This window comes from Rhinatrema bivittatum, chromosome 5 (assembly GCF_901001135.1).
Source record: "Rhinatrema bivittatum chromosome 5, aRhiBiv1.1, whole genome shotgun sequence".
Classification (NCBI taxonomy): Eukaryota; Metazoa; Chordata; class Amphibia; order Gymnophiona; family Rhinatrematidae; genus Rhinatrema; species Rhinatrema bivittatum.
The window spans coordinates 116,796,552-116,822,942 of record NC_042619.1 but is presented as its reverse complement, the minus strand read 5'-3'; the positions used below and the strand labels follow the sequence as shown (position 1 = coordinate 116,822,942).

The 26,391-nt window shown below is 43.0% G+C and overlaps 1 protein-coding gene across 4 annotated transcripts in view; it reads right to left on the bottom strand.

The window, feature by feature from the left end:
* Positions 1-798: 798 nt before the first annotated feature.
* NEK3 (NIMA related kinase 3) overlaps positions 799-26,391 on the bottom strand; it is a 37,866-nt gene continuing 12,273 nt past the window's right edge. For all 4 annotated transcript variants that reach the window (XM_029602787.1, XM_029602790.1, XM_029602789.1 and 1 more), the window contains exons 8-14: positions 21,403-21,457; positions 14,093-14,293; positions 11,787-11,856; positions 9,337-9,492; positions 7,286-7,420; positions 2,019-2,145; positions 799-1,049 (exon numbers count right to left, since the gene is read on the bottom strand). In XM_029602787.1, the coding sequence (XP_029458647.1) occupies positions 980-1,049; positions 2,019-2,145; positions 7,286-7,420; positions 9,337-9,492; positions 11,787-11,856; positions 14,093-14,293; positions 21,403-21,457 (814 nt within the window). In that variant the 3' untranslated portion in view covers positions 799-979. The remainder of the gene's footprint in view (positions 1,050-2,018; positions 2,146-7,285; positions 7,421-9,336; positions 9,493-11,786; positions 11,857-14,092; positions 14,294-21,402; positions 21,458-26,391) is intronic.

Below are 26,391 nucleotides of genomic sequence, written 5' to 3'. Positions count from 1 at the left end.
AGCAAATAAGGAACCAGGAAATCACTTGTTTATGAGGTCTGTTGCATGCAAAGTCTATTTTTCTGAAATAAGACTAGGAGTATATTGTTTTTATAGAGTTAGATTTTTGGTCTGTAAGCTGCCTTCAGTATTATTAGGAAAGATGGGCTAAAAAATCCAAATTCACAAATTATCCTTCCTTATTTTTTTAAAACTAAATTAACCCCAAAATATTATGCAGCATCTCTGAGCAGGTCATAACTTATAGAGCACCTATTAACTGAATAGGTGCTGTGTGAGCAGAAATTCTATTGTGTCCTTTTCATCCAACCTACAGGACACATATCTTCTAACACTCTCCAGACTATTAACTTGTAAAATTAAAATGAGTGACACACACTAATTTTCTGACTCTCTGGCTCAGTAATCATGACAGTTCTTTCATGTCTGTGTTTCTCAGACTTGGAGAAAGATTTTCAAGAATATTTTTGACAATCTACTTTAAACATGGCCTCCAGTGCACATCTCGTAATTTTTCAGTCTCTACACGTCTTGCATTATGGAATGGAATTTTCTAATGATTAAATAGCAATAAAGAAGCACAACAATAAAGAAGAACAAACAAGGACTGACCAGGAAAAACCATCCAGTCTACCCTGCCAGTTTAAAGCAAGGATAAATCCTGACTCCCAGCTGTAGAAGCTGGAGGGATATTGCTCCTTATACAAGTCAGTTTTTGCTTCATCACTGGTTCTCTACCATCCTCAGAAGATGACCACCCAAGATCCTATATTTAATCCAAGACACAGCACCCCTAGGTCTTACATCCAAACTTTGTTAATGAAAAAGATGAAGATATTCAGAGGAAGAGGAGACAGCAATGCCTGCAGATGAGGAAATGCCCTGTAAGAGCTCTTTTGGAATGTATCTCCAGGAGGCACTGCTGGCTGGGTGGAGAGATATTTTAAGTAATGTCAGTCCCTACAGTTCCAAGCGTTCGTCACATTTCAACCATCCTCTTCAGCTCAGACACCCAGTCTGAAGGATCCACATCTTCCTCCTCAAAGTCCCTGAAAAAGAGGCGTGAATGGCTCTAGTAAGCAAAAGTAAGAAGCCACCTCACATTTCCCTCCCAGTCTTCCTTCATTACCCAATACCTGGTAAAGCTCAAGAGGAATCTGTATCCTGTAAATATGCGATTAGCGAAGAACCAGGCCTTAACATTAACGTACAGACTTCTGCATTGAAAGAGAGAGTGTTATCTGACTTCCCAGAATTCCAACAGACATCCAAAATGTCAAGACTTGGATTTTCTGGCATTCAGAACTTAAATTTTAACTGAACTCTTATACAGACTAAAGAACATTAGTTGTCAGCACGACATGCATTTCACATCTGATTCATGTCCCACCATATCCCGCAGAATATTAATATTGCAGTGGTAAAAGAATAATCTCTACAGCGAGGAAATTTAGTAAAAATATTTTTCTGCAGAGACTACAAACTCACTACCAAATGGATTTTTAGACCAGAGTTACAAGGTGCAAAATTAGAGAACTTGGGAGCATCAGCACAAGTTTAAAGGAACCAAGGAAAAAATGGTTTTCAGTTTTGCTCATTTTTTAATGTTATATTAGGGGGCTGAGGGAATTGGTGTATTTCGTTAATGTTGTGGTTTTGCCCAGTTTATTTTTATTTTTTGGCATAGCAAAGGCCCGATTTTCTCTGCTTTTCCCCCAACCCAGACACACCAAATGAGAATCAAAAAAACACCACCTTAGCAGGTCAAGCCCTAAATGATTGCTTTATCTAGTTTGCTTCTTTGCCTCTCTGCACCCCTTCCCCTTCCTTTCCCTCCAGCATTTGAAGAATTTGATAATGGAGTACTCTCCAAAAGTAACTGAACTGTCTTCACATTTTGACAGACAACAGGAATCTGTGTTCAGTCACCTACATGCAGAAACTAGGGAACACGTCGGACTTCCCCACCACAAGCCTCTGCTTTGCCTTCTTTTGTTCTACTTGGATTTGGAACTTACGTGTCATAGTCATCGGATCTCGGCTCAAATCTCTCAGGATCTGCAGCAGTGTCTTCTCCGCTACCATCTGTTGCATCTGATGCCTTGGTCTCGGTAGAGAGTGGACCTCTCAAGCAATCACCGCAGCCTTTTCAGAACATCAAAAGGAAAGAAAAATCTTAATACCCCCCCCCACACACACACACACAAGAGACCCACACAACTCGCCAATAAAAAGGGACATGAGCAAACCCCAGAAAAGCAAAAGAGGACAGCAGCTTGTGCTTTTAAGACAATTTTAAAATCCAATTATTTGCTCCAGCTTCCAGGTCTGGGGGTCTACCCACCCTCGCTCTCACCTTCTCCAGCTCTGTGTTCTTCCATGAACTGGGCTACTCAGGGGAATGTGGCAGTGAAATTCTTGCGTAATATCTTTCTCAACTCAGATGTTTTTATGCCTGCTGATCTCTTCCTGAAAGAAAATTTCACTAATCCACTGCATGCCCATGCCACCCCCCGAAAGCAAGGAATCTCGATAGCCCAGTTGAGTGTGTAGAATGAGTGGGTTTCAAAAACTGGACACTGTCAGGATTGGAAGTCAAGAATTTCAAAATTGTTAATGCTCGTTCTGCAATCAAGATGCTACAGGAAAGTGAAGCAAATTGGAGCACTAAAGTTGCTGCCAGTCTCTGCTCTTTCATTTAACAGATCTCTGCCCACTACACACAGCATCAGACACTGTAGTATAGCCCTACAGCTGCCTAATTTATTATAAAAATTCTGTTATTTGTTTGTCGCACTAGTTTTACTCCTTATTCAGCAAGGGGTAATAGCGTGTCGAAAACACGCGTCCAACCCCCCCCCCCCCCCCGAACATAATAGCGCCCGCAACATGCAAATGCATGTTGATGGCCCTATTAGGTATTCCCACGCGATACAGTAAGTAAAATGTGCAGCCAAGCCGCACATTTTACTTAAAAAAATTAGCGCCTACCCAAAAGGTAGGCGTTAATTTCTGCTGGCCCGAGAGAGTGCACAGAAAAGCAGTAAAAACTGCTTTTCTGTGCACCCTCTGACTTAATATCATGACGATATTAAGGCGGAGGTCCCAGAAGTTAAAAAAAAAAAAAAAAGTTAAAAAAAAAAAAAGTTAAAAAAAAAAAAAGTTTTTTGAAATAGGCCCGCGGCTTGAAAACCGGACGCTCATTTTTGCCGGCATCCGGTTTCCGAACCCGTGGCTGTCAGTGGGCTCGAGAACAGATGACAGCAAAATTGAGCATCAGCTGTCAAACCCGCTGATAGCCGCCGCTGTCTGAAAAGAGACACTAGGGACGCACTAGTGTCCCTAGCGCCTCTTTTTACTGCCGGCCCTAATCTCCCGCAATTTTTACTGTATTGGCCCATGAATAAGGGGTAAAGCTAGCGCAAAAACAAGCGTCCAATCGCGGGTTATATGACAGCAGGAGCTCTCCCTGCTCTAACACACATTAAGCGAAGTTGCTTCCCTGTGTCAGGTATTCTCTGAAGTCAGCTGTTCACCAGGCACACAAATGGGTCATGTGACAGCTTGGCAACAGTGTTCTGATAAGGACAGGAACCGTGCACTGGACATATGCAGTAGTCCCTGTATTACAGTGCAACCACGGCGCCCTGGTTTCATGTATTAGCTCAGACTTGGGAGTTGGGGGAAGAGGTGGGGAGAACTCCAACGGAGAGGTGGGAGGGTTTGTGCGACTGATGAATTGCTGTCTCACAGCTAAGCAACTTTGCTTTCAGATTTCTTATGATCTCCTAGCTATGGGAAAGTTAAAACGTAAAAGATTTGATAGTTCAGGAAGAGAAGCAGCCACCATATAAAAAAAAAAAAAAGCTTAGGAGGATGGGGAGAGATCTATAAAAATGTCATTAATGTAAACTGTAAATTTCACTGGACAACAACTCAAGAAACCAGAGGTGCATGCAGGCAAATTTAAAAACATTTCACCGCCATGCACTTCTGCAATATATTCTATTTTTCTGTTTTAACCACAAAAAAATGTAATTCCTCCAATACAAGAAAGAAAAATCTATCTATAAAAGACTTGTTGGTCTGTCATTTGGTCACACTGTCATGTCTTCTGTGGCCAGCATGTAGCACCCTGAACAATGGAAGTGCACTGTTTAAAGACAATGGGCCAGATTTTCAAAGCCTTACATGCGTAGGTAGGGTTACGCGGACCGGGCCTATTTTACAAAGGCTCGGTGACGCGCATAAAGCCCTGGGGCTTTGAAAAAGGGGTGGGAAGGGGTGGTCTGGTGGAGCGAAGCCCATTGCCGCTGTGTTGGAGGATCACGTGCCAGCAGGCTGCCGGCGCGTGCAACTTGCGCCTGCCTGGAAGCAGGCACAAGAGGTAAAATAAAGGTTGGGGAGGGAGGGTTAGGGGAAGAGGAAAGGATGTTAGGAAGTTCCCTCCCAGGCCGCTCTGAAATCAGAGCGGCCTGGGAGGGAATATGTGTAGGCCACAGGCGTCTGCGCACACAGGGTGCACAATTTTGGGCAACCCCTTGTGTGTGCCAACCCCCGATTTTTATAACATACGCGCAAGTGTTATAAAATCGGGCATCCATGTGCGTGCGCCGGGGAGCGAGGGCACATGGACGCCCACGCGTAGGTTTTAAAATTTACCCCAATGTGTTCTATCTGCACAGCTCTGTCTCACATGCACACATAGGCAGAGGCATGCACACACACAGTTATAGACCAGACCATCCCAAGCAATGCCGGGCATTTTCGCAGTCTATGTACAAAACAAAAAAACAAAAAAAAAACCCACCAAAACACTGCCTCTCCCAGCACTTTCTCACTCCTTGCCATCCTGCATTTTCAGTCCTCCTAAGACACTCTGTCTCCTGGTCCCACCACTGGTGCTCTCCCCAGAACAGCTGTTGCCACTTCTGTCTCCATGCAAATTTTGGCAAGTTGAATCCATGCACTGCCCAAGCTCCCATGTTGTTTTTGGGGCTTGTGTCCTTGAGAGAATAATGCGAAGTCTGAGCACAACTGAACTCAAACTCACTGAGAGCAGCGCAGAGCCAGAAGCAGCAACAGTACACCAGGGATAGCAGGAATAGAAGAGCGAGCGAGTGACAGAGCAAGTGAGTGCCAGAGCAAGGATAAAACAAAATGATCAGAGGGGGACAGAATTTTACAAAATGCCTGAAAACCCCCAATTTAATGCATCAACAAAAACTAAAATAGTAAAAAAAAAACAAAAAAACAAACCCACACCAAAATAGATTTTATAAACACTGAAAACCAGATGTGCTAAATATATCCATTGCTATAATGTAGCCTACTGGTGATGCTTAATTGCAACAGTGTCTTTTCCTCCAGCTTGCTCCTAATTACCAGCATGTTGCAGATCAGCACCTATGGCACAGCAGTGAAGTATTACTGCTTTCCCCCAAGACATTTCAAATTAAAAAAAAAAAAAAAAGCCTTAGGAGTCAGGCCTTAAATGACTGAAGAAAAAGAAGGCTTAACCAGTGACAGCCCACATCTTCCCTTAGCCATCAAGCATAGCAGACAAGCCTGTGAGTTTGAACCACAGCATTTTATATAGATTTAGAAATGTTTTTCTTCTAAACCTGTTCAGCAGTGAGAGCTGTTCACCAAAGTAATCAGTCTCTGGCTGTATGCCAACCTTCTGCGCAGTGCATTAAAAACCCTGCTATAGAGGGGCACAAGATGGCGGCGTCACTTGCCAGGAACACACTGCCTGGTTTTTCTTCTGTTTCTTCCTGCTATGTCTTTGAAATGCAAAGGAAAAGTGTCTGATGACAGACTTCACAGCGGTTGCATCCACAGGGGAGGGCGAGATCCCCATTGTCGGGCTAGTTGGAGGAGAGAGTCTGCCCCGGCTGGGAAGGAGGTTTCCCTCAGACCCTCCCGACGCTTGTTTGCCGCCGGCTCAGCATCTTTGGAACCCGGATGTGGTGAACGGGTGGAACTCCCGTGCTGCTTTCTACCTCGGAGGGAGAATCCGGCATCTCATGGAGTACTGATGCAGCTGGGTCCTCTCTGCCAGACATTTTTAATCAACACCTTATGTCTCTGACTGAGGCTGGAGCTTCTCTTGGCGAGTCTAGATTAACTTCCAACATTTCTTCGGCGTTTATGGCCCCCATTAAGCCGGCTGTTGTTGACATGGAGTCCCTGTGGGACTTGATTGTTTCCATTGGCCCGGCCTGTGCTGTATGCTCTTTCAAAGCAGATGAAGTTTCCTCGCGTTTGGATTCGCATATTTCTGCATCGGATGCCTTTCAATCTCAGTCCGTATCAAGATTTTCCTCTCGAGTGTAAAGTTTCTAATACTGAAATCCTTCAATCATCTTTAACAAAGAGGAACAGTCTCCAACACATGACTGAATTCCTGGAAAATAAATCCCGTCAGTTAAACTTAAGATTCACCAATTTTCCTAAGGTTATGAGAGCGCTTCCCAGGATGGCTCTACGGCACTAATTTTCTTCAGATTTTGAAGATGTCTGAGGAGACTATTCCTGCTCTGAATAAAGTATATTTCATCTCATCCAGGCGTTCTCCATCATGGGCTTCAGACTTGGTCTTAACTGCCTTCTTAGAGACATCAAGTCTTGAGATTGTGGGAAGATTTACCTTTTTAGTTACTTTTTTCTCGGAATCTGATTTGAATTTTGCTATGAAGACTTATTTTAAGAATATTACCACTTCTTATGGGTTGCGCAGTAAGGATTTTTCCTGATTTTTCTTGTGCTACTCAGATTTAGAGAAAAGCTTTTAATAGCTTTATGTAAAGATGTATTATTACTCGGTGCTATATTTATGTTAAGGTTTCCTTGTAAATGCTTTGTGACGTTAGCTAATGAAAACTTTATATTTTTTGTTCCAGGCTTTAACGTCTAGTCCTATAGAACCTCTGTAGAACGTCTATTGAAGTAATGATGCAACTCTTATGTTATGTCTTTTCCTATTATTGTTTATATCTTCATTCTATCTCCTATATTTCTGTCCCCCCTGTATTTCCTCGATGGTGGACAAATTTAAATATTGTTTTCCATTGTGTTTACATTATTCTTTTGGCCTTCTTTCTATCTTTTTCCATTTTTCTGTACAAAGTGTATTCTTTGTTATTATTGTTAAACTCAAAGAATATTAAAAAAAAAAAAACCCCAAAAAAACCCTGCTGTAAATAAATAGAGAAGCCTGCACATCTGCTGGGATCTCATTTGTAAAACTGACTAGCAGGTGGAGACACAATTGAACCTTTACCTGGTTTGTACACTGTGTAGGTCCGAAATGCTAAGCTGACATCAGCATTCTCCAACATATTCAGCAAGGCTTCAGGGGGCTCCCGGACCCACTGCTTCCGGGCATTATTCTCATGGCACTTTGTAATGCCACCGCCTAAACAACAACATTAATATACATGCATTAGAATGTACATTGTTAGTAGGATTAGAAACTGTATTTACTGTTAGGTGAACCAAGAAAACGCATGAATATGAACTAGATTATATAGTAGCTAGTGCAATATCCTAGAATATTTATGATTATGAACTAGAATATGTATACAATGCAGTATCAAACTAGAAGGTGAATGCTGACAGTATATGACCGTTGACCATAAATATGTACGCGGATTTTGTAAATTGTTGTGATCTTCTCTTGGAACGACGGTACATAAAACCTCTAAATAAATAAATTTGAATACTGTTCAAATGGCAATGCAAAAATGGAGCCTCTTATGATGTGAAACTGGCCTCTTGACCGCCTCTCTCTGGATCTTTTCTCTCTTGCACCCTTTCCTAGCCAGAAAGGCTCCGTGCAACAGGACAAAATCCAGAAAAAAAAAAACTCCTCCAGATCCTCTGTCCCCTGTGTGAGGAGACTGTCATCCGAGCCTGCTCCCTCCTCCGGATCCTCCTCAGCCCCCTGCACCACAGGGGAGAGGGGAATCTCTGGGCTCCCAGCAGAGTGGATCCCTGGATGAGATCCCCAGTGGGCAAGGATGAAACAGCAGGACCCCGGAACAGCCACAGCCCCTCCTCTCCTTTTAAGCTGACCACAGAGGTTCCCTTCCTCACCCAATGCACCGCTGGTGCAGAAGGAGCAGGAATTTAGGCAGGCCGACCAAAGCTGCAAGCTGCCATGCGCGGCTTAGGTGCCATCAGCCATGGACACCAAAGGCAATGCAGCCCAAGGCTGCCGACACTAAATTAGGCCACGCCGATCCGTGCAATCACGTCAGCCTGAACAGTGCGCGGCCCAAGTGACGAGTGACCAGACTTTGCCTCACCCACAAGATTTCCCCACCGGGGAAAACAAGCTGTAGACTCCTCTACCTCTTCCTCCTCATCCTGCAGGCCACAGCAGCTCCTGCTGGCCAACCACCCTGATCACCGAGCCACAGACAAATCTCCCTGCCTAGGAATTCCTGCTCTGTTTCCCCCATTACTTTATCTTCTCTTTTTTTTTTTTTTTTTAAACTTAATTTAAATTTACAAGAACAAAAGGGTACTTTCCTGAGCAGTAGCTGGCAGGAGGAGACATCGGAGGCAAAGAGGGAGCCAGTTTCCAGGCTATCAAGCCCTCCCGGAAGCAGCGGGCTTCAGCAGACAGGAGTTTCCCACCCCCCCAGTCGCCCGGCTCAAACCAAGGGATGGCCCACAAAGGAACCAAGCACATCGGGGAGCTAATACAACTTCTCCAAGTCAAAAAACTCTTCACTATCTCCAAAATTTAACTTTCAGTCAAAACTGCTGGTTTGTAACTCTACCATCTGCTGGAGACAGAGAAATGCTGAGGGACTGCAGGTGGCACTCTCAGATAAGTAGCAGTGCCTTAAAGGTTTTGTTCTCTGGCTCTATCTGCTGGTAGGGATGCAAAACCCACTTGTCTGACTGATCTGGGGATGAATAGGAATTTAGATAAATTGGACCTCCAAATTCTTCATGTGTCATCTCAGAAGCTACACCTCAGCCTACCACAGAAAGCTCAAGGCTTTTGATTCTAGCAGGGGCAATACCAACACTCACAGTAGAGAAAGTGCTAATCTGAGCCAGTGAGGAAAATGGTCATATAAGCTGAACACACCGCCTCACTGGTACCAGAATATACAAGAGAACAAAACCAATTCATCAGTTCCCTCCACACCCCCCCCCCCCCAGGAATGTAGCAGTCAGTACAAGTTCTTAAGGTTGGCACATGCTTACATGCTTCCAGCAATGGGTCAGGATGTGTCCTTTTATAGTGCAATCTTTAGTTGCTAGTGTCTTCATGTTGGTGAATTATTGAGTTTTAATTTTGTCCCAGTACATTACCTGCCTGCCTTTCCTCACTGTCCTCTTCCTCTGCTGTGCTGGATGAGAGGAGGGAAGCATTTTGCAGGACATTCAGAACTGCACTAGGAGGCCCCCTGTCCCACTGTTGCTTCCTGCGACCTGCTGCAGTCCTATCCTTTGCAGAGGCTGCCCTGTCTTTCGAGACAATGAAAAAGCTTATTAGCAAGGCATGGTTCTGTTTTAGAAATTTTTTTATACGCTTTCGCAGAAGTCTGCTGCCATAGTAATAATAAAGGTAAAAATAAACTAGGCTGCATTTTATTCAACAGAAATAAACAAGTTACCTGTGGAGCAGAGAATACAATACAAAACACTTTGCATCTTACACAAATTAATACATAATGAAAAAGCGGAATGGCTTAACAGCCCTCCGTGTACACGTACCAAACAGAAACCTAAGGTCAGCGAATAAAGCACTCCTTACTATCCCATCAATTAAGACAGCAAGACTAACTCAAGTAAGAGAGAGAGAGCACTATCCTTGGCAGGACCCACACTGTGGAACTCCATGCCACTAGAGTTAAGGTTGCAAAAAGACAACAAATTCTTCAGAAAAGGATTAAAAACTTGGCTATTCAAGCTAGCCTACTAAATAGAGAAGGAGAAACAGTGAGGCAGGCAAAGTATGAGATATGAACAAATAGTGCGTAGCTGTATTTCGATTTGTTTTTTACTCTACCTTCTCGTTCTTCACAAGATGAGAAGTTGACACTTATAAAATAGATTTGCTTTTAAACTGATAGTTCTTGGACAGTATTGTATCACTCCCCAATTATATCATTGAGAAAACTATGTACCGAATCATCATGGCACACGTGTAAATTTAATGTATCTCAGCATCCTTATTTTATGTGCCTTACTGTAAACCGTTGTGATGGATCCTTCCTAACGACGGTATAGAAAAAAAAATTTAAATACATAAATAAAAAGTTTCACTATAAGCATTGGGATCTGCAAACATGTCCACGTTCTGGATGCAAATAATAATCAAAATGAGAGAGTGAGCGCACTAAAGTAAACAAACATCACTCCACAATTATGGTGAAGAAAGGGAGTCAGGACTAGGTGTGTGTGTCTGTCTTTTGGAAATTGAGTGGATGCCTTTCAATTTTCGAAGATCATTGAAATTTCTTTTCTATGAGGATGAAACTCAGAATGGGTCAGGATATAGCCCATATAGATCTTTTGTTCTCATGGTGGATATGAAGTTGAGTTACAAGCACTCCATACTGTGCGCAGTCCACAACTCAGTCCAGCTAAGTATCACATTTTTAAGCAGCTGGGAATGACTGCATTTTTTTTTTAATGTACATGGCATGAATTCCATGGATATATGCTTTATTATTTGTTTATAACACACACAGGGTTACTAAAGTAAAAGCAAGTGAAAAGCTATGGTTACACACAAATTTTACTCAATTAGTTTGTTAGCTATAATCAAGAGATATTGATAATTGTGATTTTGTTTCACATATGTTTATTCACAATATCTGGCAGTAATTTTGGTTCTGGGGTTCTTTACATGATGCCAGCGATATAAATAGATGAAGTCTGTCCAGAGGGTGGCTGCTAAAAGGGTCAGTGGTCTTCAATCTAAAGCATATGAGGATAGACAAAGACAAACATGCATACCCTAAAGGAAAGGGGAGGTAGAGGAGATATTTAGATGTCTATCATATCTCAAAAGGTTTCCATGCACAGGAAGCAAGCCTCTTTCAACAGAGGCAAGGCTCTAGAAGAGGGGTCATGGGCTGAGGGTGAAAGGGAGTAGACTCAGGAGTAACCTTAGGAAATATTTCTTTACAGAGAAGGTGGTGGATGAATGTAACAGCCTCCCACTGCGGTGGTAGACACAAAAACATTATCTGAATTTAAGAAAGCATGGGATAATTACAGGGCATCTCTAAGGGAGTGATAGGAATTATAATGCTAAATTAATTGGGCAGATTAGATAGGCCATATGGTTTTTTTCTGTCATGTTTCTATGATGATAATCGCATTCCAACAAGGTGATGACAGCCAAAAAGTCATTAAGAGACACCATGCCTGCAGGAAAACATGGAATAAGATTGTAAGATCCCCAACAGTCCACACGGACACTAATGGTCTTCCCAGACTTCAACACAAGTAAGGTGAGGTTTCCAGCTGCCTTCTAGTCAGAAGGAAACATTTCAGCCATAGAGTCATCATGGACTGAAGCGCAGCAGAGTTTCTGACTGTCTTCTGGGACATTGCAGACAAGTAAATGCCAAACACAGGTAACTTCGTTCAATTCAAAAACAAAATTTCATCCCATTAAGTTCAACCTTTTTCAGCTATGTGAATAAATGGAACTTTAATCACATATATAATCATTTTTCTACATTACCCATTTTGTAGGGGTAATGATAAAGGAAGTTGTTTAAGGATATTCATAAAAGCTTTATTACCGGTTTTCTCTTGAACTCTGTCCTCTGGCCTGGATTCCTTTTCCAAATGTTGCTCTCTCTCAGCTGTGGTCTAAAAATAGACAGAGTTTCTATAACAGATGTGATATTAACTACTAACGAAGGTCTCTGCTGGTGACGGAAATGTCAGCAATTTATTGCTCTGATCCAACCTGCCCTTTTTTGCTGCAATAATCTGGTGTGCCTGTTTTCTTTTCAGGACAACTGTCAAAGCCATTTACCTGGGCAAACAGGAATACACCTGGGGTAAAATAGCTGGGCTGAATGCTGCCCTACCTCAGACTGGATAAAAGCAGATGCAGGATTCCACAGTGCACAGATTCATCGCCAGGCAGTGAGGCGGCATTCCCAGAGGCACAGTTAGGCAGTCGCTGCACAATCATGACAAGATGAAGAAGAGCACAGCCGCTATTTTACCTTCCCTGGCAGCCTGAACAAAAGCAGCGCCTACAAACTACGTGGGTGCTTTTAACACGTGTGCCTTATTGCTCATTTTCAAAAAGAAACAAACGCAGGCAGTTTCTCTTCGAAAATGTGCGAAAAGTAGCTTGCAATGAACAAAACTTACTTGGAAATTGCCCTCTCTCTATAGTCTGTGTTTTATGGCTTGCTCTGTAACCATGGCATCCTGGTTTATAAGATGGCATGGAGTTGGTTATGTTTTTCTGTTACTGGCTTCTGACAGATTTATCTGAAATTTTATTACATTAACAGTGTTGCAGTGTTTGGGACACAGGCTAGAACTGATAACACTGAACATGAAGCCCTCCATCTGTTCCCAGAGCAGAGGGGACAGGGCAGTGCACCCTCCCATAGTGTGACCTTGATTTGGAGGGATCACGTCTCGAAAAACAAAATATCTAGTAGCCAGATGGGGCCTGAAGTAAACTGGATTCTTTGTATGTTGAAACTCCGTTTAAAAGGGCCAAAATAAGACTAATCTCAAAATGCTGTAGTACATGAGATGTGGAGACGTCAAAAGGTTTGATCTGGTTTGTTTCAGTACCTAGGATTTCTAATCCTGACATGGTGTTTTAAGTGGTGGTTTCTTTGGGCTCACCTGTCAAACACTTAGCACATGACAGGAATTTCCAATTCTAGAGCTATAAATTGTTCAGAAGAACTATTCTTTTAAATGTTAATTTACAAAATTTCAGAAGTGCAAGCACCTGTAAATGAAAATTTAAAAGCTTCTAGTTTTATATACATTCTTTGCAGTTTCTTCACACCAGTTAAATAGAATCTGGACTTTTCTCTGACCAACCACCAAACCCAACATTAAATTTATCTGGAACAACCTTGGCCACAATACACCCAAAACAAATTAAATCAGAGCACTTCCAGGAGCCCCAGAAATTCCAACAAACTTAAAATGTGAGAATGCCAAAATGTAAGAAGCAGCTGGTTTTTTTTTTGTCAGGCAGAAAGCTTTCCAAGATGGCTGCTAAATGTTGTGCAATAGAAGTTGGGTTTGGCAGCCATTTTGTCCAATACGATCTTAATTCCTGGACATATGGCTATATGGGGGTGGGAGGAGTGAGGAGTCAAAACTACATCCAAACTATAGTCACTCCAATCCACTTATAGGTTTATAAAATAATAACTGGAGTGGAACGATTAAACATTAATTGGTTGTTTACTCTTTCAGAATACAAAGACTAGGGGGTCACACAATGAAATTACTAGGCAATACATTTAAAACAAGAGAAAATATTTTTTTATTCAACACATAATTAAGCTCTAGAATTCACTGCCAGAGGATGTGGTGAAAGTTATTAGTGTAGCTGCATTTAAAGAAGGTTTGGACAAGTTTCTGGAGGAAGAGTCCATAAACCATTATTAAGGTGGAGATGGAGAAATCCACATCTTATCCCTGAGATAAGCAGCTTGGAATCTATCCACCCCTTGGGATCCTGCCAGGTATTTATGATCTGGATTGGCCGTTGTTGGAAATAGGATACTGGGCTTGATGGACCTTTGGTCTGACACAGTATGGCAAGTCTTATGTTCTTATATGCATGACCAGAAAGTGGACTCAGTCAAATCTGTCCCACACATTTTCTAAGTATGACCACCAGGAACATGTCAAACATTCATTTGAAGACTGTCAGAAAAAAGCAAAACATTAGCTTAAGAGAAAATAGTAGCCAGCTATATGAGAACATAAGATTTGCCATATTGGGTCAGATCAAGAGTCCATGAAGCCCAGTATCCTGTTTCCAACAGTGGCAAATCCAGGTCACAAGTACCTGGCAGGATCCCAAAACGTCACTTTTGTGGCCCCTTACCTCTGCTTGCACGCATCTTCTGATAAGCCTTGCTATGCGACCTCTGGTAAGGATTGTACTGGCTGAAGGGCGCTGCTTAGGACTTCTCCTGAACATCTGTTTGATGAGGTAGTGCAGTTCATAAGAATACTGCGCAGGGAGTGGGCTGTAGGAGCCCTGACAAATTTTAAGAATGAGATTTTTCCAACCATTTGCCTGGAACTAAAAAAGGACAAATTTGTTTAAAAAAACAAAATCAAGAGACGAGTAGAATGTGTAGACAGGTCATATTTTTATTCCCCTAGTTACATAAAGGTCTGACTTATTCCTTATCAGCTTCAGTTTAATCACAAGCAATCCAATTAGTTGAAAACACAGAACATTAAATGTAAAGAAGGTTAATCCTGACTAGAGTATCAAACCGTTATGAGTTTGCAGAATTCTACACCATCCCATCAGGCTATCCATATGATAGCAGTTTATAAAGTCAGGAATGGGGTAAAACAGATACATAGCGTTTGGTTATTTACCCTATCAAGCAGTACTAGGACTAGAGGGCGCTCCAAGAAACTAACAGCAGATTTAAACTAACTGGAAAACCCGTTCCGCTGGGCCAAATCGTCCCGAAAATATCTAGGGCATACGTATCTGTTCCCAAGTCTCTGCCTTGTACTCCCTTAACTACACACCCTTGTTAAACTCGGTAACCAGGAATCTGGACCAATGGGGGAGAGGAACCTTTTCATGGCTTGGACACATAGCTATTTTGAAAATGAGTATTCCTCCTAAGTTTTTATATTTATTTTCATCACTCTCCATTTTCCTCCCTTCTGCTCTTATACAAGTTTGGCAGAAAAAAAATCTTTCATTTTCTTTGGAAGCGTCAAACCCCCCCCGGGTGGCACGACGAATCCTTTATCAATCAAAATTAAATGAGATCTAAGTGTGCCCCTTTGCAGCCTCTCAATTAAGAGCACTTCTAGACTTAAAGCCATCATAATTCAATAAAACAGCGGGTGCTTATTGAGCAAGCAATAGTTGGGACATGCCGCTGAGTGCGCTTCCTTGGCAGCCTGCACGATCTTGGCTTCCACTGCGATGCCTACCATGGACAACTTGTACTACGCTGCAGGTATGGCGAAAATGGAGGGTTAAGGTAGTCAGAGACTTTTCCTACTATTATCAACCCGCCCTCTTCCATAATCTCACATTCCCTGCGGAGTATCAAACTGCCATGTTTAAGCCCTGGAACACTACTGGGATCACGACCTTTGGGCATTTATTTCAAATGGGTGGTCTTATGTCGATAGAAGAGTTACAACATACTTACTACATACAGCAAAATAACTTTCTAGCGTATACACAAATTAAACATTTCATAGATTCAACACGAAAATCCAACACTGTATGAGATAGCAGATCTTTGTTTGAAACCTATATTACACACGCCGATTCAATAAAGGGCGTCATCTCTAAGATTTATAAGCTATTAAATTATCAGGGCCTACAGCCACCTGCTCATGTGCTCAAGTGGGAAAGGGATCTAGGGACAGCTTTGGCCCCTAAACCTGGAGCCATATATGTTTGGTGGCCAATAAGTGTTCAATCTCTGCGAGTTTGCAAGAAAACCATTATACAATACTTTTTTCGCTGGTACCTCACTTCAGATTGATTACACAAAGTTTACCTGAATCAGTCTCCCCCGTCTTGGCACCAGTCGGATAGATGAGGACTTTTATGCATATATGGTGGCATTGGGACAGAATCGAACACTTTTGGCAAGCTGTGTTCAATTGGCTGAGTAAACTCCTGACTGTTAATTGCTCTCTCTCGGCTGCCTCGGCCTTACTCAACCTGCCCCTCCTAGGACTAAACAAACACCAGAAGTTCTGTATACAAGTGTTCATTGCTACTAGATCTCTAATACCAGACATGTGCCTTCCCTTTCCAATGTTGTGGAAAAGTTGCATTCTTATTGTCATTTAGCCTCCTCAACAGCTACTAAGCATAATGGTATCTTTCTTTTCCCTCAGTTTGGAACCCCTTTTTTGAGCTCTTGCTCCTAATGGGCATGGAAGATGCAACATTTACAATATATAGGCCTGAGGAGCCTTTATTCTTTGTTTACTATATAACTAGATCCATTGGAGGCCATTCCTTAATATACTTGTTGCTATGGGAACTTTAATATTCTTAAGTTCTTTGAGCTGTCAACTTGTCATATTATTACCGAATATTTTTCATATGTAGTCTGCCTACAATACATGAAAAACCAATACAACTTTAATTACAAAAAAACAAACAAAAAAAAAAAACCTAACTGGGAAAAAAAACTTTTTCAAGTAACACACAATCAAGCAGTGGAATGTGTCAAGGCATCTAGCACAGCTGGGCTTAAAAGGAGATTTGACAATTTCCTGGAGAAAGAGTCCATAAACAATTATTTGGTACTCTCTCTCTCTGGCCATATTCAAGTTCAGTCTAAAAACTCACCTTTTTGAGGCTGCTTTTAAATCCTAACTATTTAACATGGGGAGAAAAAAAAAAAAAAGATTTAGACAAAATACTAAAGCTAGAAAAACAAGTTCTGCATAATAGAAGGATACTTGTAGGCATCCATCTTCTCTGGCTAAGTTTAATTGTATTGCATCTCAAGTGGCAATGAATACCCTAATCCATCAAAGGGCTAAAAAGTCAATTTGCTATAAATTCAAATTATTTAAAATTTGGAAATAAACCAGGGAAAAGGCTTGCCTCTATTGTCAGGAACTGGACAGGCCAGAAATTTATATAAAAAATGGTGGATAAAAGTGGGAAACTGGTTAATTCCAAAGAATAAATTAATAAAGATTTTTAGGATTTCTATAGTACTTTATATTCAAGAATGTACTGATCATGAAGGGATGAACAACTATTTGCAAAATCTTAATCTTCCTCAAATCGCAGGGCGACAATTGGAAGTGTTAAATTCCCCTATAAATCACTTCAGGAGATTCAAACAGGAATCAATCAAGCTTAATTATTTAAGACTCCAGGGCCTGATGGGGTGGTATAGAATCCTACAAGAGTCTGCAGACTCATCCAACAGTGGCATTGGGGGCTAAGAATGATCAAGTGATGAAGTGGGAAGTAGGGGTGGATTGCAGGAAAATATCAGCCCAGGGGATTTTTTTTTTTAAACCAGCCCTTGAGTATCATGACCCTCTTGTATGCTTGCTGTGCAGTACGTGCTTCAAGAGCTTCTAACAAAAACCATTCCAACTCTTGAGAGCTTTATCATGTAACCCGGCAGAACTGAGCCAAAAATCTCCAAGATAAAATTTCACATTAAAAACAAACAAAAAAAAAACCCAAAAAACTTTAGTAGGGTACACCCTAGAGCAGGGGTGAGCAAATAGAGCTGTAGTCACCCTTCCATCTATACAATCTGTTGGGCCAGTCGAATTGGTCACATGCTGATGGGAAGCAGCATGACCATTGTTTCTCCGTGGTCTGCTAAATGGCACAGAAAAGGCACTGCTGGAACCCAGCTAGCAGTGCCCAAACTGGAGGCTGCAGGCTACCACCAGAGCCCAGGCTGGTGGCAGCAAAAAAAAAAAAAGAAAAGAAAAAGGCGGCGGCTGAGGGCTAGTTTTGAAAAAAATCCCCCAGACTAAAATTTGCCTGCAATCTGCCCCTGGTTGAGTCCCCCACAAGTTGCATTTTATATGTATATATCCTGGATTCCTGGTCTGGTGTTAAATGAAGGCAGCACGCGCTTGTCTCGTGCTGCTGCAGATAACACAGGGCTAGCAGCAGGGAGCAGGCTAGGTGCGGGGGGGGGGGGGGCACGAGTGGTAGGGTGAGCAACTGATGAGAATGGCAACAATTTTGAATTGCTGCATCCTCATTGGCTGAGCTAGGGATTAAGAGGTTTTGGCGCGATGCGCTGAGTTCAGTCAGCTAGTAGCAGCAAAGCAAGCAGCAGGTTTTCTTCTGCGTTTGCTCCGCAGCTATTTTCTGTTTTTTTTTCATGGGTTTTTGATTCGGTTTGTCTGCTTTGTTCTGGCGTTTAGCAGGAATGAAGAGAGTTCGAGCCCGTTCTGCGATCAACAGATCTGTGATGAGGAGGGGGTTATTGGCGTCGGCCGGTGGCGAGGCGGCAATTTCCTCTGCAGACCAGACACCCCCCCCCCCCCCCCGGGTAAGCGGTCCAAACCCAGGGGACCCTCTCCCCCGATGGCTTCCTTGTTGGTCCGACCACCCCCCTCCACGTAAGTATCCCTTATGAGGGGCCAGGTCATGGTGAGTGGGCACGAAATGAGAGGTCGGCTTACTGGCTGGCCAAAGTAGCCAGGAAAAGTTGAGTTCAGAGATACAGCTGGGGAGGGTGGTTGGGCCATTCGAAAGGCCTCCTTTCCCTAGGATGCATTTGTTGCCGCTGGCAGTTATATCCAAGAAGGCAGTGGGAAAGTTCAGGCTGATCTTGAATTTATCTTCTCTGGAAGTGTCGTCCGTCAACGATTTCATTCCATGTAGGGAGTGTACCGTGAAACATGCTTCTTTCGATGAGGCAGTTAGTTTAGTGCGAGGAGCGGGACAAGGGGCGTTATTAACCAAGGCAGATATAGAATTGGCTTTCCGGTTGTTACCGATCCATCCAAAAAGCTTTCCCTCTTTAGGTTTTGTTTTCGAAGGGGGTTATTTCGTGGACCGCTGTTTACCCATGGGTTGTGCGATTTCTTGTGCCTTCTTTGAGGCGTTTAGTACCTTTCTACAATGGTCGGTGATGCAGCATACTGGATGCAATGCAATTTTGCATTATTTAGATGATTTTTTATTTGTGGGACCTGGGCATACAAGTGTTTGTCAAGAACAGCTAGATTGTTCTCTCGAGGTTACAAGTGTTTTAGGTGTGCCGATCGCGTGGGACAAGACAGAGGGCCCAGTGACTAGGCTAACATTCTTAGGTGCTGAGCTGGATTCAGTCAAAATGGTGTCAAGATTGCCAATGAACAAGGTACTTAGGCTCAAGGAAATTAGTTAGGTCGGTCAAAGGGTCTAGGAAGGTGATGCTAAAGGAGATGCAGTCGCTGATTGGTTCCCTTAACTTTGCATGCCATGTGATTCCCATGGGCCGCGCTTTCATTACGAACAGTAGGTGTGAAGGCAGGACATCATTTTATTCGGGTGATGCGGGCAGTGAAAGAGGAGTTGGTAATATGGGAAAGGTTCTTAGATTCCTTTAACGGAGTGTGCATGATGCAGGAGCCGAAGTGGCAAACAAGGATTTGGAATTGTACTCTGATGTGGCAGGGGCAGCGGGTTTTGGGTTATATTTTCAGGGGCAATGGTGCGCGGAAGAGTGGCCAGTGGAATGGGTGGTACAAGGCAATACTAGGAACATCACATTCTTAGAGTTGTTCCCGATTGTGGTAGCCATGGTCATTTGGGGGCATAGATTGCAGAACAAAAGCATAGTTTTCTGGTGTGACAGCTTAGGGGGTGTGCAAGTTATCAACAAGCAGTCCGCCAAGTGTCCTTGGGTTGCGGAGTTGAGGGAATTGGTATTCTTGTGTCTGAAGTGGAATGTTACTATCAAGGCCAGGCATGTCCTGGGTAACTTGAACCTGATTGCCGATGTTCTCTCTCTCTCTCATTTCAAGTGGGATATCTTCAGGGCGCTGGCCCCGAAGGCGAGCGTGAAAGGAGAGACATTTCCAGAGCAGCTATGGCACCTTGGCAGGCGGACACATGGAGATTGATTCAGCAATCACTGGCGCCAGCCACATGGAGATCATATTGGGAGGGCAGAAGAGTTATGTCTCGTTCTTGCAGAGTTTGGGGTGGCAAGGAGGGTGGTTCGCGAATGCGATGTGGTTCAGTTTATTATGTGGGCTAGGCAGACCGGTTATTCATTGGCAACTGTTCCCAGTTAGCAGGTTTCGCCTTTTTTCAAAAATTGGGAGGCTGGAGTCATCCAGCCAGCAGTTTTTTGGTGAAGAGGGTGTTGGGGGGATGGAGGAGGGGAATGGAGAGAGTTGGGGACAAGAGGCGTCTTTATCAGGTATGCAGACTTGTTGCGGATAGCCGAGCAAGTGGAACATGTTTGCTGGCCTCGATATGAAGTTGTGCTGTTTTGAGCAGCATTCTCACTGGCCTTTTTTGGAGCCATGTGGGTCAGTGAGTCGGTCGCCAAATCCAAAAGGAATACCTTGAGGTTGGGTTTGATGGCCCAGCATGTTTGGATCGACGGTCAGTCCATGACCTTGTGCATTTGTAAGTCCAAGACTGATCAGAAGGGCAAGGGGCATTGGATTTCTTTTCTTTTCTTTTTTTTTTTATTTAAGAGTTTTTATATACCGTCATTAAGTTTTCACCATCATAACAGTTTACAAAAGGGCACCAGTAAAAAAATATGAGTCGTACTTTATATAGGTGGTGCCAGTAGTATTCGGTAACAATAAGGCGTTTATTAGGGGGATTAAGTGTTTCATAGCAATATGTCCTGAAGGTTGCCTATAGTTAAAAAAATGTTGAAATAATTCAGTAAGGATTTATAAAATTAGGCATTCGGTGCTTTATGCCGCATAACTTTTACTTCATTGCCCGCATCAGTTTTCTTTCTTGAAGGCTTGTATGTAGAGCCAGGTTTTGAGCTGCGTTTTGAAAAGTTTATGATTGCTCTGAAGTCTAAGGTCAAGAGGCATGGAGTTCCATAATATGGGACCGGCTAGAGACAGCGCTCGCTCTCTTACTTGGGTCAGTCTTGCGGTTTTCACAGAAGGAATGGGAAGGAGTGCTCTGTTTGCTGACCTTAGATTTCTGTGTGGGACATGTACTCTAAGTGCTGTGTTCAGCCATTCTGCTTTATCGTCGTGGATAAGTTTGTGTATTAGGCATAGTGCTTTGAACTGTATTCTTTGTTCTATGGGAAGCCAATGTAGGGTGGCGAGCGTATCTGTTATGTGATCTCTTGTTTTTTCCAGTGAGAATTCTTGCAGCAGCATTTTGTAAAATCTATAGAGATCTTACTGTAGTGTTAGGTAGGCCTAGTAGCAGGGCATTACAATAGTCTGTGCTGCCAGCCAGTGATGAGGTGGCATGCAGATTATACAGTTTCAACCACCTTCCAGTCTAGTGTATTACATATTATGGAACAGAACTCTGGTATCTGTTTATTTTGGCTTTACTGAAGATCAGAGAAAGCTTGGCCACAACATCAGGAAGTGAATCCCGTGGGATAAGCTGGTGGACATCATTGTTGGTAGGAGAGGGGGATGGGAGGGAGAGAAAGATGGGTAAAGCAAAGTGGACCCACAGTTTGGCTTGTGATTTAATGAAGCACTTACTGGATGCTTCAGTGTGCAGAGTTCATACAAAACACATCCCAAGGACCAGATGTCACTGAAGATTTAAAATAAGAAAATTGGTTATGCTGCAGAAACCATGAAAGCAACTGTTCCTCTTTTCCGTGTTTACAATTACATTCTTATAAAGACAGTCATATCAGTGGGAAAAAATGTAATTTAAAGTCATGGGTACCTGCAGAACCTTCACTCTCTCAGTGCTATAGCAGGATTATTTGCTCCATGAATACAGAAATAATCAATGCCTACTAGGGCCTAGGCAGAAGTAACAAAGTAGCTATATAGCAAGTTTGCTTACTGTAAATGTTTTCTGTAAATAGTAGGATGAATTAGCCATAACAGAACTCTCTCTTATAACTAGTAGAGCTTTTGCTCTACTGAGCAAGTGCGGGAATTCCTGCCTCATGAGCCCTGTCAATCGATTTTAGAGCTAAATCTCTCTAGATAGTCAACTTTCCATGGAGCCGGGCAGGTATTTAGTATGGCTAATTCATCCTAGCTATGGAAAACTGTGTTTACAGTAAGCAAACTTGATTTTTCCATTGATAAGCGGGGCTGAATCAGCCATAACATGTGGAGAGTCCCAAGCCAAGAGTTGCAGCGGAGCGTGTGGAGAATAGAATATTGGGTGAACAGGCTACGCAAAACTGCTTGTCTGAATTTACTGTCAGTCGTTGAGCGATTATTCTGACAGTAATGGGATGTAAAGAACTGATGACCATGCTGCAGCTTAGCAAATGTCTTCAAGAAGCATGGCTCGCAGATGAGCTACTGATGCAGCCATGGCTCTAACTTGATGAGCCTTGATGGGGGTCTGTAATTTGAATACCTACTAGCTTATAGTAGGGCGCAATTCAGTCTGCTAGCCAGCTGGACAATGTATGTTTGACCACTGCTATGCCAAGTCTGTTGGGATCATAAGAGACTAACAGTTGGGAAGCTGGACGATGAAATTGTTCTTAAATTGTAGCAAGCCAAAGCTCCAAGGTATGACTGGCTCTCTCACTTTCATATGTATGCAGCCTCAGGAAGAACATGAATAGCATGATGTCTTCATTAATACAGAAAGCTGATACACCTATGGTAGAAACTTTGGGTGGGTGCAGAGCACCACTATTGTGGAAGAACTGCAAACAAGGAGAATAACGAACTAAAACCCTGAAGTTCACAGATTCTTCTGATTGCGGCTACTGCTTAAAAGGCCAGCTTCAGCAGTTGGGCCATGAGCACATTCAGATCCCATGGAACAGGAGGTTTTAGAATAGTGGTTGTGTGTCACAAGCCTTTCATGAACTGAGATATAGTGGATGAACGGAAATAGGCTTACCCTTTGTTTGCACATGGTAAGCTGCTATGGCACTGGCATACACTCTTACTGATGAGGTGGCAAGGCTTGAATGAAAGCGAGAGCAGATAAATTAGTAACTTTTGGCTTGCATGTGAACAGATCCAAGTGGTTACACTGGCATGTGGAGAACCTTTTCATTTAAGCCAGTAAACTTCTAGTTGATTTTTTTCTGGCAGACACTTATGTCCTCAACTTCTTTGGGTTAGGACAATTCTTTTATCATTTAACCTTCAACATCCAAGCCTGTATACGTCCAGGTATTGCCAAGAGCAGGTTGCTGCGGGAAACATGGGGCCCTGCTGAGATCTGCCATTCAATCAGGGAACTATCAGTAAAATAATCTGAGTCCAGGGCAGAATGCCATAAGCGCAATGGTGCCACCCGCTCACAGAACACTAATCACCAAATACATGAACTATCCAATGAACAACATTAAGATGAACTGCAGTAAAAGTAGAAGAAAAGAAAAAGTAAAATAAAAAAAAAGCAAAAAAAAAAAAAGCTGTCCTTTAGGGGTTGAAAGGCATTTAGCAAGAACACTAAGGTTAGAAACCGAACAGCTGAGGGTTCTGCTGGAGCTTCCAGAACCCAGAGGAGGTCCAAGATCTTTGTCCTTATGAAACATTTACTCCAAGGTCTTTTCCTAATTTGTCCAGAATCCTGGAGTAGGAAAAGTCTTCCAAGGCAGACGAGTGTTCTGGAGGTGGGTCAGAGGAAATTCCTGTCAATATCTCTTCAGAGTCTAGTTGAAAGGGAGCAATGATCCAGGACTCCAATAATGAAGATGAAGACTGAGGAGGGGTCTGCAGTCGCCTCAGGAGGAATGTACTCCTAGTGCACATCCTCGGAGTGACTGAGTCCGCTGCATGCGAAGGCCGTGGGCTAGAACCACTTTGGAGGAGATCTGATGGAGAATCCACATGTATTGGGGATGCTAGGACTCCCTCACATGGAAGTAAAGATAGCATCTTGGAAAGGAAAGGTTGTATGTGGTACCCTCCTTTACCTTAGGTACTCCTGGGGGAATTCTGCACTACTGCAGAATTTGCGCAGAATTCCCCATCTGCGCAGAAAATAGCAGAGGAGACCCCGGCATGCTGCGAACGGAGCACGTCCCGCGGCGAAGATAAAGACCCGGCGTGCCCTTCGCAGCGAAAAGGGAAGGCCCCCGTGTGCCGCGGGATGCGCTCCGTTCGCGGCGAAGATGGAAGGCCCGGCATACCATTTGCGACACACAGGTGCCTTCCCTTTTCGCCGCAAATGGCGCGCATCCCACAGCATGCCAGTGACAGAGAATGTATATCGGGGAGGGGAGGGTGAGAGATTGTGTGTGTGAGAGAGGGGAGGGTGTGAGAGAGAGCATGAGAGGTAAGAGAGGGTGGGTGGGGGGGATGCCGGTAAGAGAGAATGTTGTGTGAGAGACAGCTTGGTTGGTAAGAGGGGAGTGGGGGGGATGCTTGAGTGTGGGTGACAAAGAGCAGGAGGGTGGGAGAGAGAGCATGGGAGGTAAGAAAGGGTGGATGGGGGGGGGATGCTTGAGTGTGGGTTTCAGAGAAAGGGAGTCTATATGAGGAGATTGTGAAGGAGTGTGTATGTGTGTGAGAGATTGGGAGCTCATGTGTATAAAAAAGGGGTCGTGTGTATGTGAGGGTTGCTAGCCTGAGTGAAGGGATTGTGTATGTGTGAGCCAGAGCCTGTGTGAAGGGCTGCGTGAGAGAGACATAGGTAACCTGTATGAGGATGTATGTGTGAGAGAGAAAGGGATCTTGTGTGGGTGTGTATGCGAGAGAGAGGGCCCTATATGTGGGGATGTGTGTGCGCGAGAGAGTGAGGGAGCCTGAATGAGGGTGTGTGTGTGTAAAGGACACTCTTATAGTGAATTTCTAGGGAAATTCTGCTCAAAATATTTAAAATTCTGCAACTTTAAGTAATAACTTTTTTCTGTAATAGTTTAAAATGTAATTATTAAAGATTGTCATGTAAATTGTGTTATTTTGACCAATATAAAGTTTGCAGAATTTTCAGTTTTTGTGCGCAGAATTCCCCCAGGAGTAACGTTAGGTAAAGAATCTTTCATCAGCTCCGCTACCTGGTCCAATGGCTGGCGTGCCCTCTGACTTAGAGGTGGAACATCTTCTGATACTAGAATGGAATCTTGTACATCCTCTGGACTTTGTAGAATTGAACTTGAGGCAGATTGGAAATAAGAGGCACCTGATAGCAATAAGATTTGGTGTTTCTAAACGCAGACTCTGCAACAGTAATTTCGCTGTGGTGGAAGAGAAATCATATCCCCTTTAGCTCCTGTGAAGAGTTTGTGCTTACCAGCATATAACTGTATAGGAAGATTTGCAGTACAATGCATCAGTGTTTCCAATAGTTTACTGGGTAGAGGCGTCAAAAATCAATGCTCTAGACTAGAGCACAATGCATTGAGGACTGTTGCATCATGTGTCAATGATGCCAAATCACCTGAGGTTCTGTGTTTCTTCGGCGCTCGCCACTCCAAATGGTTCTGCAGAGTGGTGCCTCCTTTTATTCAATGCATGGCGGCTAGGTTTACTCAGCCCCCAAGGATTCGGCCTGTTCCACCGATGGGGGAGATATTTTAGAATTAGGATTCAAGTATTCCCAGATTTATGCAGTTCCTCCATTTTCCAGGCCCTAGACTTCTCTGCTCATGGGGACATATGTCCACAATTATAACAATCAGCTTGACTGTGTCCCGGACTGAGGCAACAATAGCAGAGGTAATATGTCCATCTGCAATGGACATGACTGCCACAAATACAGTCTTGAAACCAACTTACTATTTTTTAGTAGACATTCTGACAAATTTATATTATTATTATATTATTTTTTTTTTTAATAAAGGTTGCAATGAAAAGTGCTGTTCGGGGGTTGCTAAAGCAGTAAAACAACTTTAAAGATAGAAGTTTTGAAAATTTTTCAGAAAGAGAGAGATAGAGGAACATATCTGTGCTAGTGCTCAGACAAAAAAAACAGACTGGTTTTGCAAGGCAACACCTGAGCAGGAATTCCCACACAGTCTCAGGTGAAGCTCTACTAGCTGTGACAAGAGATCTGTTTAGTGCTGCTGGATGCCATCATCCACATTATGGGTGATTCAGCCCTGCTTATGGACAGAAAAAGATGTTTTGACAGGATTCCTGTAAACACCTCCTGAAAACATTAGCAGGAATGTGCAGGCAATATAGTCCATGTATGGCTACTGCAATCACTGGACACAAAAATAAACATGTTTGCCAACTGGAGCCTACCTTTATCTTTCTGGGTTTTGTGTCTACTTCAGACAGCTCAATTCTGTTTTGTATGATGGCCTGTTACCCCCTCATCTTTCTTTTTCCTAGTTAATCAAGTTTGCTTCTTGCATTAATCTGATTATTATATGTTTTACCAATAAAATAAAAAAAGGAAACAGCTTAAATGTGTATATTGAACTATTGACATTTAAGTCCAGTTACTCATGAGTTTGCCTTCCTTTGGTCTCACATTGTGGCATTTTTTTAATGGTATTTTTTTACTCCAAAAATGCCAGTCTCTTGCACCTCATTTATAATTTGGAAGCATTTGATTGTCTATCACATTCTTTTCATTCTCCC